Genomic DNA, 16,705 nt, shown 5'->3' with positions numbered 1-16,705 from the left:
GCTTGGGGGAGGAAATGCATGTTTTCTGACAATTATGGGCTCCCAAATCCATGGTGGTGGTGCTTAGTATGATGATGATGATGATGATGATGATTTATATTAATTTCATTTATATCACACCTTTTCTCCAAGGTGACATGCATGGTTCACCTTCAGTTAATCCCCACAACTACCCTAGGCTGAAAGGCTAGGACAGGCTTCCAAAGTCACCTAGCGAACTTCATGGTTGAGTGGGGGATTTGAACCCTGGTCTCCCAGGTCCTAGACTGGCACTCCAACCACTGCACCACAGAATGACACAAGCCCAGAGAGCTGCTATGCCTCCTCAAGGAGAGATTTATGCCCTGATCTGTGTGGGCATCAGAATCCACCTACTCACCCGTGAACCCCAAGGAGATACCTCTGCAGGCCGGCTCTGACATTTAGTCCAGACTTCTCAGGGGATCGAGGCAGACACAAGGAGCTCAAAACCTCATCACCATCAAGGACCCAGAAGACAACATTGGTCCTCTTTTGGTCACAGTTGCAGGAGAACTATCCATGGTCCTGAACCCAAACCCAGATCTCCCTCCTAAGTGCTGACTTTTGCCTCGCCATCCCACAGATAAGGGGGAACAAGGAAGTATCGAACTCCCCTCGCTTGCGGTACAGTGGTGCCCCGCAAGACGAACGCCTCGCAAGACGGAAAACCCGCTAGATGAAAGGGTTTTCTGTTTTGGAGGTGCTTCGCAAAACGAATTTCCCTATGGGCTTGCTTCGCAAGATGAAATGTCTTGTGAGTTCCTGCGGGTTCCCCCCCCTTTCCTAAGCCACTAAGCCGCTTATCAGCTGATCCGCTAAAAGCCGCTAAACCGCTAATAGCGCTAATCTGCTAAGCTGTCAATGGGCTTGCTTCGCAAGACGAAAAAACCGCTATATGAAGAGCCTCACAGAACGGATTAATTTCGTCTTGCGAGGCACCACTGTATTCTCCAGAGGAATGAATAGGATCAGAATAGAGGCCTTTGTAGGGAACAGCCAGCCAGTGGAAGGCAAGGGTGCTCAATGCCATGTTATTTTAATTTGCACCCTATGCTCCTCCTCCCTCCCTCCAACCCACTATCAGTTTAGGAGCTTTACTGGGGGGTGGAGTGGGGGGGACAACTCAAAATGGTTAGGAGGTGGTGGGGAAGACTCGAACTAATGGCTTCAAGTTACAAGAAAGAAGATTCCGACTAAACGTCAGGAAGAACTTTCTGGTGGTAAGAGCTGTTCGACAGTGGAATGGTCTCCCCTGGGTTGTAGACTCTCCTTCTGAAATATACTCGGAGTCGAGAGTGGATTTCATGCTCTTTATTCAGCTCATAGTGGTGAGGAGGAATGGAAGTTCCCCCAGAATGTCTGCCTTATATACATTATTTACACAATGGGCCCCACGTGATTGGCTAATTCCGGGATTCTCCTGTAGGCCAATCAGGTTGCGGATTCGCTTCCACCTGGAGCTGGATTGGGTGGCTCCTGTGGACCAATCAGACTGCTGCATTCTGGATCCTATTGTTCTAGGACCAATCAGACTGCTGCATTCTGAATCCTACTGTTCTAGGACCAATCAGACTGCTGCATTCTGAATCCTACTGTTCAAGGACCAATCAGACTGCTGCATTCTGGATCCTATTGTTCTAGGACCAATCAGACTGCTGCATTCTGGATCCTATTGTTCTAGGACCAATCAGACTGCTGCATTCTGGATCCTATTGTTCTAGGACCAATCACACTGCTGCATTCTGGATCCTATTCAACTCAGTACATAACACCTTCCTTGAAGGTTTTTAAGCAGAGGTTGGATGGCCGTCTGCCATAGATGCTTTAGTTGAGATTCCTGCATTGCAGGGGATCGGACAAAAATGCAGACCCTTCGAACTCTACAATTCTATGATTCTATCCCTGTATTTCTGCTCTAACCACATGCAAAAAAATGAAGTTGGCTTTATTTTGGTTTTCTGCATCATCCCCACTTAACTTTGCTGATTGGCTTAATCACTACTGAAGTAGTCTCACTTTTTGATAGTCTGGGATATATCTCCTCCAAGTCCTCATTCCACAAACCAATTATTTTTGCCATAACAATATTACTACCTCCCATTCTGGCGCTGAAATCACCCACCACGGTAATAGCTGTTAATGGTTGTTCTATCATTCTCTCTAACATAATGTCTAACAAAGCCCACAGATTGCCCCCAGAGTCCACAAAATAGTCTGAAACTGGCACCGCCGAACACTTGGAAATAAGAAGAGAGAGACACACAGTTTGCTCTGCTTTCACATTTAAACTTGTTGAGACTGAAATTAAAAAATTAAGGTCTTCTATATATAATAAACGTTCATAAATGTACCAAGCAAACATGTACATAAATATATAAATCACATGTCTGAAGCAGCACAGGAAAGCAGTCCTGGAGCCATTTTGACTCCCAAACTGATCAAATGTTTCCTCTGCAAGGTCAAAGGAAAATGGAAAAGCCTCCCCATTGTCTTTTCATTCACAAAACCTCTCTTAAGGGTATATCTGTGTATGAATAGGGTGAGCCTGTGACCTGGCTCAGGAACTAAGTATTTATCATTACAAAAGACTGGCTAGGCTCTCCAGGGTATCCAGCCAAGTAAGAATTAACAGTTAACTTGCCAGACAGGAGGTAAACAATGACAGGAGGTAAACAAAACAAAAAAAAATACTTCCAGTAGCACCTTAAAGACCAACTAAGTCAGTTCTTGGTATGAGCTATCGTGTGCATGCACACTTCTTCAGATTCACACAGCTCATACCAAGAACTGACTTAGTTGGTCTTTAAGGTGCTACTGGAAGGAATTTTTTTTGTTTTGACTATGGCAGACCAACACGACTACCTATCTGTAACAGGAGGTAAACAACGCACTCAGATTTCTGCTGTAGACTGCCTTTTCTATGATGTAGGTATGATGTGTCTGGGGGTGGTCTTGGACTCCAATTTAAAATGTCTATATCAGGGCGGACACACCTTTGTTCTGTGTCCTCCTCCTTTCCTCTGTGAAAGGGGAGCCACTTGCTGCAACAGTTCAATAAAGATCAGGCTTACTAGCTGCTTTGCTTCTCAACATTCTCTGGTTGGCCTCTGTTCTTTTCTCTGAACGATAGAGAACCTACAAAGGACTCTATAAGGGCTCTTGTGTCCCCCATAAGAGAATAAGGGCAGATTTTCGTTTATTACAAGGTGCAAAGGGACATTCTACCATTACTTCTTCCTTTGCTGTTCACTGTGCTTGGATTTATCAATACTGTTGTGTTTATTTTTCGTCTCTCCCTCCCACCAGTCCTTTTGCTGTTGTTTTTCACCTTGAGAATCCCTGCATTGGAAGGTGGATTACAAATCAAGTTAATAAGATGACCATCACAAACTCCATGTGAAACAAAACAACAAGCCATATACTTCCCTTGTAATTGTGTCATTTTACCTGTGGAGTGCTAGATCACAGGCAAAGTCTAGTTCCATTGTTTGGAAGCGATCTCTAGATTAAGGGATTAGTCACTGGAGAAAATGCTACCTAAAGCTACCTTCACAGCTTAGGTCCAGGTTTTCTGAAAGACCATATTCCCGCACATGAAGCTGTCTGGGTTTCAAGATCTTCTGGGGAGGCCTTCTCACGGTCCTGCTACCCTCAAAGGAACGTTTGATGGGGACACAGGAGAGGGCCTTCTCGGTGGCTGCCCCCTGACAACTTTGGATCTCCCTTGCTACAGAAGCCAGCTTGGCTCCCTCCTTGCTGTCCTTTCCACTGACAGGTGAAGACATTCATGATCCAACAGGCTTTTGGGAACAAGCATAGAATTGCAGAGTTAGAAGGCACCACCTAGTCCAACCCTCTTGCAATGCAGGAATCTTTTGGCCAACGTGAGGCTTGAAGTCACGGCCCCGAGTCTAAGAGTCTCACACTCTTACCAACTGAGCTTAAATGCTGGCCTTTTGTTAACGCATCTCTAACTTAATGGTGTCAGATTTATGTCTGTTGACGTTCGCACCAGGACGTATTTTAATTACAGTGGTACCTCGGGTTACATACGCTTCAGGTTACAGACGCTTCAGGTTACAGACTCCGCTAACCCAGAAATAGTGCTTCAGGTTTAGAACTTTGCTTCAGGATGAGAACAGAAATCGTGCTCCGGCGGCGCGGCAGCAGCAGAGGCCCCATTAGCTAAAGTGGTGCTTCAGGTTAAGAACAGTTTCAGGTTAAGAACGGACCTCCGGAACGAATTAAGTACTTAACCTGAGGTATCACTGTATGGCTTCCAACTTGTTTGTTTTCATCGTTCTGTATTTGATAATGGATGGTTTATTTTTTTAAAAAAACTTATTTTTATTCATTTTCTATAACCAAACAGCAACAAAAAGAGAAAAAGAAAAAATAGCCAACACATACCAAAGAAAAAAGAAAACATCAACCAAAACAAAACACCTAAACCAACCAAAAAACAAACATTAATTAACAATAAATAACGATTGACTTCCCTCCATCTCGGTTTTGGGTTATGTGAATATTAAATCCATTCTGCAGTTTTTCATTTGATAATGGATGGTTTAAAATGCCGTAGGCTCAAATATAAAAATTAAAAATGTCGTAGGTGCCCCCCGCATCCCAGTTTGGAATGGAAAGGGATATATGGAACAAACAAGCAACAAATACGTAAACACGCAGTCTAGCAAAGCGACCTTTAGCCTTACCCAAGAATGTTCCAATGAATCCCAGGGCCAGGAAGCTGGAAGTGACAAACACGATGCCTACGGACATTAGGGCTACGCTGGTGTAGTGCGCCAAGAGGGAATCCAGGGCCTTCAGTCTGGGCTGGCTCTTCATGGCTTCTGTGAAACTGCAAGGAAGGAAGAGGAAGACCAGAGGTTTCTGGTTATCTTCTCTCATTCTCTGCGCGCTCTCTCTCTCTGTTTACCAAGGCATATTGAATAAACACACAAGACGTAACTGGCTGTACCTTTAAATAAATAAGGTATGCCATTCATTGTATCAAATTGTAGATCTCAACGAAAGTCTCATAAAGTTCAATGGAAAAAGCAGAAGACCCAGTGGATCAGTTCATTCTCTAGTCATAGAATCATAGAATCATAGAATTATAGAGTTGGAAGAGACCACAAGGGCCATCGAGTCCAACCCCCTGCCAAGCAGGAAACACCATCAGAGCACTCCTGACATATGGTTGTCAAGCCTCTGCTTAAAGACCTCCAAAGAAGGAGACTCCACCACACTCCTTGGCAGCAAATTCCACTGTCGAACAGCTCTTACTGTCAGGAAGTTCTTCCTAATGTTTAGGTGGAATCTTCTTCCTTGTAGTTTGGATCCATTGCTCCGTGTCCGCTTCTCTGGAGCAGCAGAAAACAACCTGTGACATCCTTTTATATATTTGAACATGGCTATCATATCACCCCTTAACCTCCTCTTCTCCAGGCTAAACATGCCCAGCTCCCTTAGCCGTTCCTCATAAGGCATCGTTTCCAGGCCTTTGACCATTTTGGCTGCCCTCCTCTGGACACGTTCCAGTTTGTCAGTGTCCTTCTTGAACTGTGGTGCCCAGAACTGGACACAGTACTCCAGGTGAGGTCTGACCAGAGCAGAATACAGTGGCACTATTACTTCCCTTGATCTAGATGCTATACTCCTATTGATGCAGCCCAGAATTGCATTGGCTTTTTTAGCTGCCGCGTCACACTGTTGGCTCATGTCAAGTTTGTCGTCAACCAAGACTCCTAGATCCTTTTCACATGTACTGCTCTCAGGCCAGTCAGTTCACGCATAAGGTCCATACATGTATAAGTGTCTATTCTACCTGTCTGTTCATAGAGTCCAATAATCCACATGAAGGGTTGTTACAGTTCCGCAGAATCCTTTCACAGAGTAAGACAAGGATTTCAGGAATATCAGCCTTGCTTCGCCATCCTAGGCTTCATCAGTACTACACGCTCATATGTAATATTACAGGATAGCGGGTCTTATAGCATAGTAGTGGTTGCAGTTTGGAGCCCTGCCTTCTGGGTCCGTAGACCTGACAGCATGGTCAGTGCAGCATACTAGTTGGAGATAAACACACAAAGTGCAAAATTCCCCATTTGACTCTCGCCTCTGCCACGAACTCCTCAGACCGCCTTGGGCAAGTCTCTCTCAGCCTCAGTTTTCCCTTTCTGCAAAAATGGGGATATTTACAATTGCAATGGAAATTATTCAAACTCCCCAGTTGCATTTTCAGCTGAATTTGGAGGAACCACTTAAAGAGTCCGTTGTGTTGAGCTATTTCAATTCCTCTTGTTGCGTTTGCACATTGCAAGCAGCTGAAAGTCTGTAAATTTTGATAAGAAACCTGATTTGCAATGGGGGTTGAATAACTTCGATTGCAACTGTATCTATCTAATCAGTTGCTCGTCGCCCACAAGTCTCCAAGAGGCTTATGTTAAAGGAAAAATATATGTACATATATTCCTTCTCGGTAGTGGCGCCCACCCTATGGAACACCCTCCCTTCAGATGTGAAGGAAAAAAGCAGCTATCCTATCTTTAAAAGACATCTGAAGGCAGCCCTGTTTAGGGAAGTTTTTGATATTTAATGCTGTATTGATTTTAACACTTGATTGGGAGCCACCCAGAGTGGCTGGGGAAACTCAGCCAGATGGGTGGGGTATAAATTATGATTATTATGATTATTATTAACGTAATACCATAGTGGGGTAAAATGAGAGTAAGATGATGTAATACTTTAATATTTCATGTGACATGCAACTTACGGAGAAACAAAAACGTCGCACCAGCCCCACAAACAGTAGCAAACAACGTTAGCAATATGCATTAAACAAGGAATACTCCAAACCACTAATAATATTGCTCTACTTTACACAGTGGTTGTACTGATTACAAAGTGGGAAGCACTTGTGTATAAGAACGAATGAATGCTGGAAATGTAAAGAAAAGGAAGGTATCTTCTACCACATGTGGTGGACTTGCAATGAAATACAGGCTTTCTGGGAAATGATATGTAATGAGTTAAAGAAAATGTTCAAAAATACCTTTGTTAAAAAACCAGAAGCCTTTTTATTGGGCATAGTGGGCTTTGAGATACCAAGGGAAGATAAAAGACTGTTTATACATGCAACAACAGTGGGAAGAACCCTTTTAGCCCCAAAATGGAAACAACAAGAAGTACCAATGAAAGAAGAGTGGCAGATGAAGATGGTGGACTTTGCAGAACTGGCGAAGCTGACAGGGAAAATTCAAAACCAGCACAAACAAGTATCCCAAAAGGATCGAAGTAAATTTATACGATATTTGAAAGATTATTGTAAGCAATTAACATCACTAGCAGGGTTGTCCGAAGACTTGTAATGAGAAATTTTCTCCCCTTCTATATTCATTTAAATTTTGAGGTATTTTGTGATAAGTGTAATTAGAACTGGAAAATGTACAAAATGCAATGATACAAAGGTTAATTTTGAAAGCCATGAGGCCGAAGGAAGTTGATAGGCTCTAAGGAGCCAGAGCGGTAAAGTAGATAATAATAATGTGAATGTGTATTGTATTACTAAATAGAAAAGCAATAAATATTATTTTTTTAAAAACCAAGATGGGAAGCATTTACAGCTCTAGCTTCATGCGATATAAGTGCTTCATATCTTGGCCAAATATTTGAGTTCCTTTTGCCAGCTGGAACACAATGTTGAGTCAGCCCCACAGAGATGCCTGAAATTATCCCAAGAAAACTCCATGGTGCTTTGAGCTTTTCAGCAGAGATGAGAAACCTCCAGATGCTGTTGGACTCCAACTCCTAAAAGCCACAGCCAGCATGACCAGTGGTTAGGGACGATGGCAGCTGGAGACCAGGAATATATGGGAGGTGATCATAGGGTTCCTTCCTGGCCCCACATCATCCTTGGCCAACAGAGCTCTTCCTGTTTCTCAGAAAACTGAAAAATATGGTAGTCCCTGGGTTGCCGTAGCAGTGGAAAGTTTCACTGTACACTTGACTCCCTGAGGGTGGCAGGATAGTTTGGGCCCACCTGTGATCTTGGGCAACTGAGTCCCGATCAAAAACATCCATCTCAGACAGGAGTTGAGAAAGGTTTGCTCTGTTATCTGGTCCTTTCCCCCACTCGCACTTCCAAAATATCGCATAGCTCACATAGCTCACATATCGGGCACAGTGCCAACACATTTTCCACAGCTGGAGCCTAAAATTAGATATTTGGAGAAAAGGAGGTGGTAAACAACAGAAAGGCCCTTCTGGAAAACTTCCAGTATTTATTTTTAAACTAAAACAGTGCAAGCGTCAGGTCTGAAGTGGGATCAGACCAGGACAGCAACCCTAGGTCTACTATTTCCATACTGTTGGGAATCGCAAGCAGGGAGAGGGGGCTGCTGAGGTCAGATCCTGCATGTGGGTTTCTCAGATGCCTCTGGTAGGCCACTGCAAGATCAGGGTCCTGGAGCAGACAGGCCTGAGGCAGCAGCCTTTTCTTACCGTCTCACTCGGCTCTGGACAAGAGGACCAGCTCTACCATTAGGCAGAGTTACCGTATTTTTCGCTCCATAAGACGCACCTGACCATAAGACGCACCTAGTGTTTGAGGAGGAAAACAAGAAAAAAAAATATTCTGTGCAGAGCATGTAAGCGGCTTTCGCTTTTCTTGCTTTAAACCCTTCCGTCCCTCCTCCCACTTCGCTCAGAAGCCAGCAGAGCAAGAGCGATAGCTGCACAGCGCCTTTTGTTCTGCTGGCTTTCCAGCAAAGCGGAAAGAGGGACGAAAGGGAGCCCTTACAAGGGAGCGCTGAGCAGAGCCTGGCAGCGGCTCTTGCTGGCTTTTCCGGGAGGTGTGGGAAGGGACAGAGGGCCGACCGTCAGTCCCTTCTCCCACCTCCCGGAAAAGCCAGCAAGAGCCGCACACACGCTCCATGCTGACTTTTACAGGAGGTGGGGAAAGGGACAGAGGGCAGCCAATCAGGCCCTTCTCTCTCCTCGGGGAAAAGCTCCACGCGGCTCTTTAAAGGGAGCGCTGGGCAGAGCCTCCAGCCTGCATTCGCTCCATAAGACGCACACACATTCCCCCTTACTTTTTAGGAGGGAAAAAGTGTGTCTTATGGAGCGAAAAATACGGTAGATAGCTGGTGCCTGAGGGCAGACCCAAGCCGTTCCCCTCTGGGCTCAAGGCTTGGCAGAAGAGCGCTGGAGACCCCCTTTCGAGCCCACACCCCCATGCCCCGTTTGCTCAGGCCATTGCTTCTCAAACTCAGGTCTCCAGTTGTTGTTGGACTACAACTCCCATCATCCCTGACCCACTGGTCCTGCTAGCTATGGACGATGGGAGTTGCAGTCCAACAACAGACGGAGACCCCAGTTTGAGAAACACTGACTTAGACAAACAAGGGGTTCCATCCATCCGAATCTTGTATGAGGCCACCTGGTGTTTTGACTACAGAGAAGAAGGAAACTGTTTGCAAAGGGTAATGGGCCGGAGTAATGATTTGTGGCTTCTGAATCACAGTTTTTATTTGCATAGCGCTCGAACTCAGGTCTCTTTCCCTTCCGCCACCCCCCCCCCACGTCCCCTCAGAACTGGTAAATAAACTTTGCAGCTCTGCGCCATAACAACAAACACCGACTTTCTCGGCGGATGGAATCAGTCCAGCATCCGTAGTCAATCTTGCTGGTGACATCTGTTAAAAATTCAGCTGGAGCCATCAACCAACCACCTTTGCTTTACGGTTACCACAAGCCTTGTCAACATAAGGGATCTCTGGGTATTATCCTGCAACATGGTGTTGACCTGCAGCTCTGGGACTGTAATAATAATAATAATAATAATAATAATAATAATAATAATAGTAATAATAATACATTTACACCCCACCCATCTGGCTAGGTTTCCCCAGCCACTCTGGGTGGCTCCCAACAGTTTATTTTTTTTAAAAAGCGATAAAACATAAAACATTAAAAACTTCCCTGTACAAGACTGCCTTCAGATGTCTTCTACAAGTCAAATAGTTGTTTATTTACTTGACATCGGGTGGGAGGGCGTTCCACAGGGCGGGGGCCACCACCGAGAAGGCCCTCTGCCTGGTTCCCTGTAACCTCATTTCTCGCAGAGAAGGAACCGCCAGAAGGCCCTCGGAGCTGGATCTCAGTGTCCAGGCAGAACGATGGGGCTGGTATATCCTTCAGGTATACAGGGCCAAGGCCATTTAGGGCTTTAAAGGTCAGCACCAGCACTTTAAATTGTGCTTGGAAAGTGCAGGCAGAACTGGAACCAATCACAGCCAGAGCCAAACTGATGAACTAACCCAGAGGCCGTCACCATGGCGCCCTGCCGGATGCTGTTTGGACCCCGGGCTCCATCATCCATGACCATTGTCCCCAATGGCCGGGGCTGATGGCAGATGGGGTCCACCAGGCGAGGGACCCTTGCTCTAACCACTACACCCCACACCCTCCTGCAGAAACTTTACTCTCGAGCCTGGCTTAAAGTTCAGGAGCTCCAAGACGAAGTGGACGCCAGTGAGGGGCTGGAGGGGGTTGACCCGAACTGCAACGAGGAGAGGGGAGAGATAATTTTAGCAAGGGAATATACGGGCAGAGGAGAAATCGATGCCAAGAAAAGGGCGCTTGTTGTGATAACAGTTACATACTGACCCAAATAACACGTAACACCCAGGCCGGGCTTGTTAGAAAAGCAGAGTCATTATCAGCCATGGAAAAGAACAGTCTGGCAGCGAGGCCCGCAGGAGAGGCTGGTTTTCTTAAGGAAAGCGCCAGGTATTGGGCTTATGAAAGGCTTGGCTCTGACACCTACCGGCGGGAAGCAGGTGGAAAGCAGTCAAGACACAATAGCTGCCCCCTTCCAGCCAATGAGAACTCTCCCTCTTGGTCCAATTTACACCTTTTCGGGGGGGGGGGTTACGCCACCCCGGCGGGTCTCAGCTTTTCAGTTAATGTGGTAAGCAGCTATTCCAGCAAAGCGTCAATTGTAAACGGCAGTGTTGGGTCATTTTTGGTCCAAAGTTGTTGGGTTTCATCTCAGGTTTAGCTGGGGTCACTTGGCGTTGTGGGGTTGGGAACGAGGGTACCAGGGCAGCTTGCCATCGTGCTAGAGAAAAAAACTAATTTTTTGAACATTTTTAGTTTCTTCTCCTGTTAGATTCACAAAATGTTCAGGAGTATGCATTCCCCAATAAAAAAAGCACTGGATTAATGTGCTCTCATAAAGCAGTAGGTATAAAGTAGGAACAGTGCTTTTTTCTGGGGGTACACGGGGGGACACATACCCCTAAACATTTTGTGAATCTAAGTTTGGCCTCATTGAGGGGCAGTATTTCCATATGAGTAGGAAAATGAGAGTACCCCTAAACTTTTTTTTTAGGGGGGGAAAAACACCGGGTAGGAATAAGAACATCAGGGAAGTAAGGTGGGAAGTCAAAATTCAAGAAAAGACATATATTGAAATACAAGTAAATTTGAAAAACTTGTGAAAATCAATAAAAAATATGTCTTTAAAAACCCAACCACAACCAGCCTCGTTCATTCTTACTCTAGAGGAAGAACATAACCAGGCCCATCCCACTAAATATGAAAACCCTTTCATGTAAAAGGAAGTGCGAGGCGATCTGTAGCCGTCACTCAGCTGAACGAAAAGAGCAGGATTTTGGAAAGGGCAGATGAATGTAAAGCAGCAATTTTATTTAATGCACAGGCTGGCTTTATTCAACTCGGTAGATGTGCATCTTTTGGGAAAGGCATTTGGTGAGTCAGAAAATAAAAAGGGTGGGGGCAGGAATCAAAGGAATGGCACAGAAAGGCAGCTTTGCTCTTCTGACGTAACCAGACGCTCGGATTACAGGGCCTGCGTTAGCCAAGCGGGTGCCACTTACAACACAGCCCTTCCATTTTGTCTGCCCTTTGCCTCGGCCTCTGCGTATGTTCCTACTAGTCAAAGAGCACAAACGTGTGTCATGCCCAGAGTTGGCGCTCATCAAACGTTGCTCAAGAATTCGTCCCTCACTCCTGTTATCTAAACTGGCATTCGCCAAGCTTAGTGCCTTCCAGATCTCGTCTGACTGCCCATGACAGGGATGGGGGCATATCAGCAGTCCAATGGCCACATTCCCGCCCCCTTCGGGGCAACCTTCCAGGATCCACATGGAATTGGTGGTCGGGCTCAGAGACGAGAAGTGGGTAGAGCAGGGAATGAGAATTTTACCTTTGTATAGTGGTACCTCGGGTTACAGACGCTTCAGGTTACAGACGCTTCACGTTACAGACTCCAGTAACCCAGAAATAGTACCCTGCAATTTCTGTTCTCATCCTGAAGCAAAGTTCTTAATTGCACGGCAGCGGAACAGCGGCAGCGAGAGACCCCATTAGCTAAAGTGGTACCTCAGCTTAAGAACAGTTTCAGGTTAAGAACGGACCTCCAGAACGAATGAAGTTCGTAACCCAAGGTACCACTGTACAGTAGTCTAGCTTCTTAGGTAAAGGGACCCCTGACAATTAAGTCCAGTCGCGAACAACTCTGGGGTTGCGGCGCTCATCTCGCTTTACTGGCCGAGGGAGCCGACGTTTGTCCGCAGACAGTTTTCCTAGGTCATGTGGCCAGCATGACTAAGCCACTTCTGGCAAAACAAGAGCAGCGCATGGAAACTCCATTTACCTTCCTGTCACAGCGATACCTATTTATCTACTTGCACTTTGATGTGCTTTCGAACTGCTAGTTTGGCAGGAGCAGGGACCAAACAATGGGAGCTCACCCCGTTGCGGGGATTTGAACCACCCACGTTCCGATCGGCAAGCCCAAGGCTCAGTGGTTTATACCACAGCGCCACCTGCGTCCCTTTATATATATATGATTTGGGACATGGGTGGCGCTGTAGTGTAAACCACCGAGCCTCTTAGGCTTGCCGATCGGAACGTGTGTGGTTCGAATCCCTGCGACGGGGTGAGCTCCCGTTGCTCTGTATCAGCTCCTGCCAATCTAGCAGTTTGAAAGCATGCCAGTGCAAGTAGATAAGTAGGTATCGCTGTGGCGGGAAGGTAAATGGAGTTTCTGTGCGCTCTGGAACTCAGGACAGTGTCCCATTGCGCCAGAAGCGGTTTATTCATACTGGCCACATGACTAGGAAAGCTGTCTGTGGACAAACGGCAGCTCCCTTGGCCTTAAAAGTGAGAAGAGTGCTGCACCCCAGAGTCGAATTCAAATGGACTTAACCATCCAGGGGTCCTTTACCTATATAGGTTATTTTCTCATGTTAATCACAGAACAGTAAACCAAACAGGACCCCCTACCCTACTCAGGAGATTATAGATTACCATGAGGCCAGTATTCCCAAAACAACACAAATCCAGCCTCTTATGCAAGCAAATAAGCATATTACCAGATCCTCTGAGTGTCCCTATTTTCCAAAGAGTCCTAGATTTACAGAAACTGCCAGTTTCTGATTTGATCCTGGAATGTCTCACTTTTCCTTGAAGGTAAAGGGACCCCTGACCATTAGGTCCAGTCGTGGACGACTCTGGGGTTGCGGCGCTCATCTTGCTTTATTGGCCAAGGGAGCCGGCGTACAGCTTCCGGGTCATGTGGCCAGCAAGACTAAGCCGCTTCTGGCGAACCAGAGCAGCACACAGAAACGCCGTTTACCTCCCTGCTGGAGTGGTACCTATTTATCTACTTGCACTTTGACGTGCTTTCTAACTGCTAGGTCGGCAGGAGCAGGGACCGAGCAACGGGAGCTCACCCCATTGCAGGGATTCTAACCGCTGACCTTCTGATCGGCAAGTCCTAGGCTCTGTGGTTTAACCCACAGCACCACCTGTGTCCTCACTTTTCCTTAGGATGTCCCTATTTCCATCGGGGAAATGTTGGAAGGGATGGAGTTATTTGACCCCCAAGTCATCTGAAGGCAGCCCTGTATAGGGAAGGTTTATTTATTTATTTATTGTTTTATTATTAATGTTTTATTATGTTTTTATATATGTTGGAAGCCATCCATAGTGGCTGGGGGAACCCAATCAGATGGTTGGGGTATAAAGAGTAAAGGTAAAGGTAAAGGTACCCCTGCCCGTACGGGCCAGTCTTGACAGACTCTGGGGTTGTGCGCCCATCTCACTCAAGAGGCCAGGGGCCAGCGCTGTCCGGAGACACTTCCGGGTCACGTGGCCAGCGTGACATCGCTGCTCTGGCGAGCCAGAGCCGCACACGGAAACGCCGTTTACCTTCCCGCTGGTAAGCGGTCCCTATTTATCTACTTGCACCCGGAGGTGCTTTCGAACTGCTAGGTTGGCAGGCGCTGGGACCGAGCAGCGGGAGCGCACCCCGCCGCAGGGATTCGAACCGCCGACCTTTCGATCGGCAAGTCCTAGGCGCTGAGGCTTTAACCCACAGCGCCACCTGCGTCCCACCCGGTATAAAGAGTACATTATTATTATATTATGGACCTTCGTACCTACGGGACCACCTCTCCTGGTCTGCCCCACGGAGAGCCTCCAGGTCCATAAATAGCAACACCCTAGTGGTCCTGGGCCCTAAGGAAGTCAGATTGGCTTCAATCAGAGGCAGGGCCTTTTCAGCACTGGCCCCAGCCTGGTGGAACGCTCTGCCTCATGAGACCAGGGCCCTGCAGGATCTGATTTCTTTCCGCAGGGCCTGTAAAACAGAGTTGTTCCGCCTGGCTTTGGCTTGGAGCCAATTTGATTCCCTCCCCCTCTTTCTTTTTTCTTTTCCTTTCTCCTCCTGCGATGAGGCTACATTTCAATATTTTAATGTTGTATTTTAATTTTGTTTTTAAGTTGTATTCATTCAACTTATTTTTATTATTGCTTGTTAGCCGCCCTGAGCCTGGCCTTGGCTGGGGAGGGCGGGGTATAAATAAAATTTATTATTATTATTAGGCTGTCCCTACTTTCATCGGAGGGTATGCAAACATGGGTGTAGCCAGAATTTTGGGGGTTGGGTGGGGACCTCAGTTTGCTAAGGGATTTTAATTGATTTTGATTGATTGGGTGGCAACTACCCCCCTGGCTACGCCCATGTATGCAGATATGTGCCTTAAAAGCAATGCTGTCGGCCAAGATTCATTAGGAAGGACGGTTCACTGTGCTGAGTCCACAGATCTCTTGCTTGGAAGCTGAGATCAGATGGATCAGACTGGCACCAGGAAGCCAATTCCCTGCCCACTCGCTCCCATTGATTACACGCTTCCATTGATATATTGGCTCCCAAGCCTTCAGCCGTTTATGAAAGCCACCAGCTGAGTTAGCTGGCAGCCCGGCAACAAGCCTCTGTACACACAGAGTAGTCCTCTTTTTACTACCAGGTGCTGTTTATGTCCGGAAGCTGATAGCACGGTTTATGGAGAGTCCCGGAAAAAGTGAAAAGCAAACAGCAGCAAGATTTCCTCCAGTGAAACTGACCTAGGAGGAACTCAAACACGCTTATCTGCCTGTTACATAAGCCAAGTGGGCTCTGAACCTACCATTACCTTGGAATCAATTATGATCCAATTGCATCCTATTGCAGAAGTGTTCCAGGAAAATGCTGCGTTGCCAATAAAAACTGCTGGTGGTCTGCGCTGTAATGAACTGAGGCCATTGAGCTTTGGGAATTATCTCAGCAGTTTGCAAGAGCTCTGGGGCCTGACCCTCTTCACCCACAAATACTAGGAATTGGTTTCGGGGGGTTGTTTGAGGTCTGCCTTACGGAGGGGGCCGCAGCTTGTATGAAGATTTGCTGCCTCCATCCCGGCCTAGGACCCACGTACCTACGGGACCACATCTCCTGGTATGCCCCACAGAGGACCTTAAGGTCCACAAATAACAACACTTTGGTGGTCCCAAGCCTCAAGGAGGTCAGATAGGTCTCAGCTAGAGCCAGGGCCTTTTCAGTACTGGCCCCGACTTGGTGGAACGCTCTGTCACAAGAGACTTGGGCCCTGTGGGACTTGACATCTTTCCGCAGGGCCTGCAAGACAGAGCTGAACCACCAGGCCTTTGGTCTGGACTCGGTCTGACCCTTATGTTTCCCTCCCCTTATGGTCTTGATTTATCAGCTATTTTAAAATGAGGCTGCATTTTAAATTGCATTTTAACTTGGGGTTTTTTTCTCCCTCTCTTTCCCCCCTATTATGTTTTTACTGTGATTTTATTTTATTGGTGTTAGCCGCCCTGAGCCCGGCTCTGGCCGGGGAGGGTGGGGTATACCGTATTTTTCGCTCTATAAGACGCACCTAGTTTTTAGGGGAGGAAAACAAGAAATAAGAAAGTGCTCTTCCCTCTTCGCTCAGGAGGTTTTGCGCACCGATCCCTCTTGCTCTCCTGGCTTCAGGGACAGCTGCGCAGCCTGCATTCGCTCCATAAGATGCACACACATTTCCCTTTACTTTTCAGAAGGGAAAAAGTGCGTCTTATAGAGTGAAAAATATGGTAAGTAAATTTATTATTATTATTATTATTATTATTATTATTATTAAGGTAAAGGGACCCCTGACCATTAGGTCCAGTCGTGGCCGACTCTGGGATTGCGCCACTCACCTCGCTTTCCTGGCCGAGGGAGCCGGTGTACATCTTCCGGATCATGTGGACAGAATGACTAAGCCACTTCTGGCAAATCAGAGCAGTGCACGGAAACACTGTTTACCTTCCCACTGGAGTGGTACCTATT

At 46.7% G+C, this 16,705-nt stretch overlaps 1 protein-coding gene across 2 annotated transcripts in view; it reads right to left on the bottom strand.

Annotated features, from left to right (window-relative positions):
* Positions 1 to 16,705, bottom strand: part of PEMT (phosphatidylethanolamine N-methyltransferase) — a 101,935-nt gene that overhangs the window by 35,251 nt on the left and 49,979 nt on the right. For both annotated transcript variants that reach the window (XM_083711851.1, XM_083711850.1), the window contains exon 4: positions 4,734 to 4,879. In XM_083711851.1, the coding sequence (XP_083567977.1) occupies positions 4,734 to 4,879 (146 nt within the window). The remainder of the gene's footprint in view (positions 1 to 4,733; positions 4,880 to 16,705) is intronic.

This window comes from Podarcis gaigeae (assembly GCF_964106915.1).
Source record: "Podarcis gaigeae genome assembly, chromosome: 14".
In the NCBI taxonomy this organism is placed as follows: domain Eukaryota; kingdom Metazoa; phylum Chordata; class Lepidosauria; order Squamata; family Lacertidae; genus Podarcis; species Podarcis gaigeae.
Note: the sequence above shows the minus strand (reverse complement) of the source record. Positions and strands in the feature narration are given on the sequence as shown.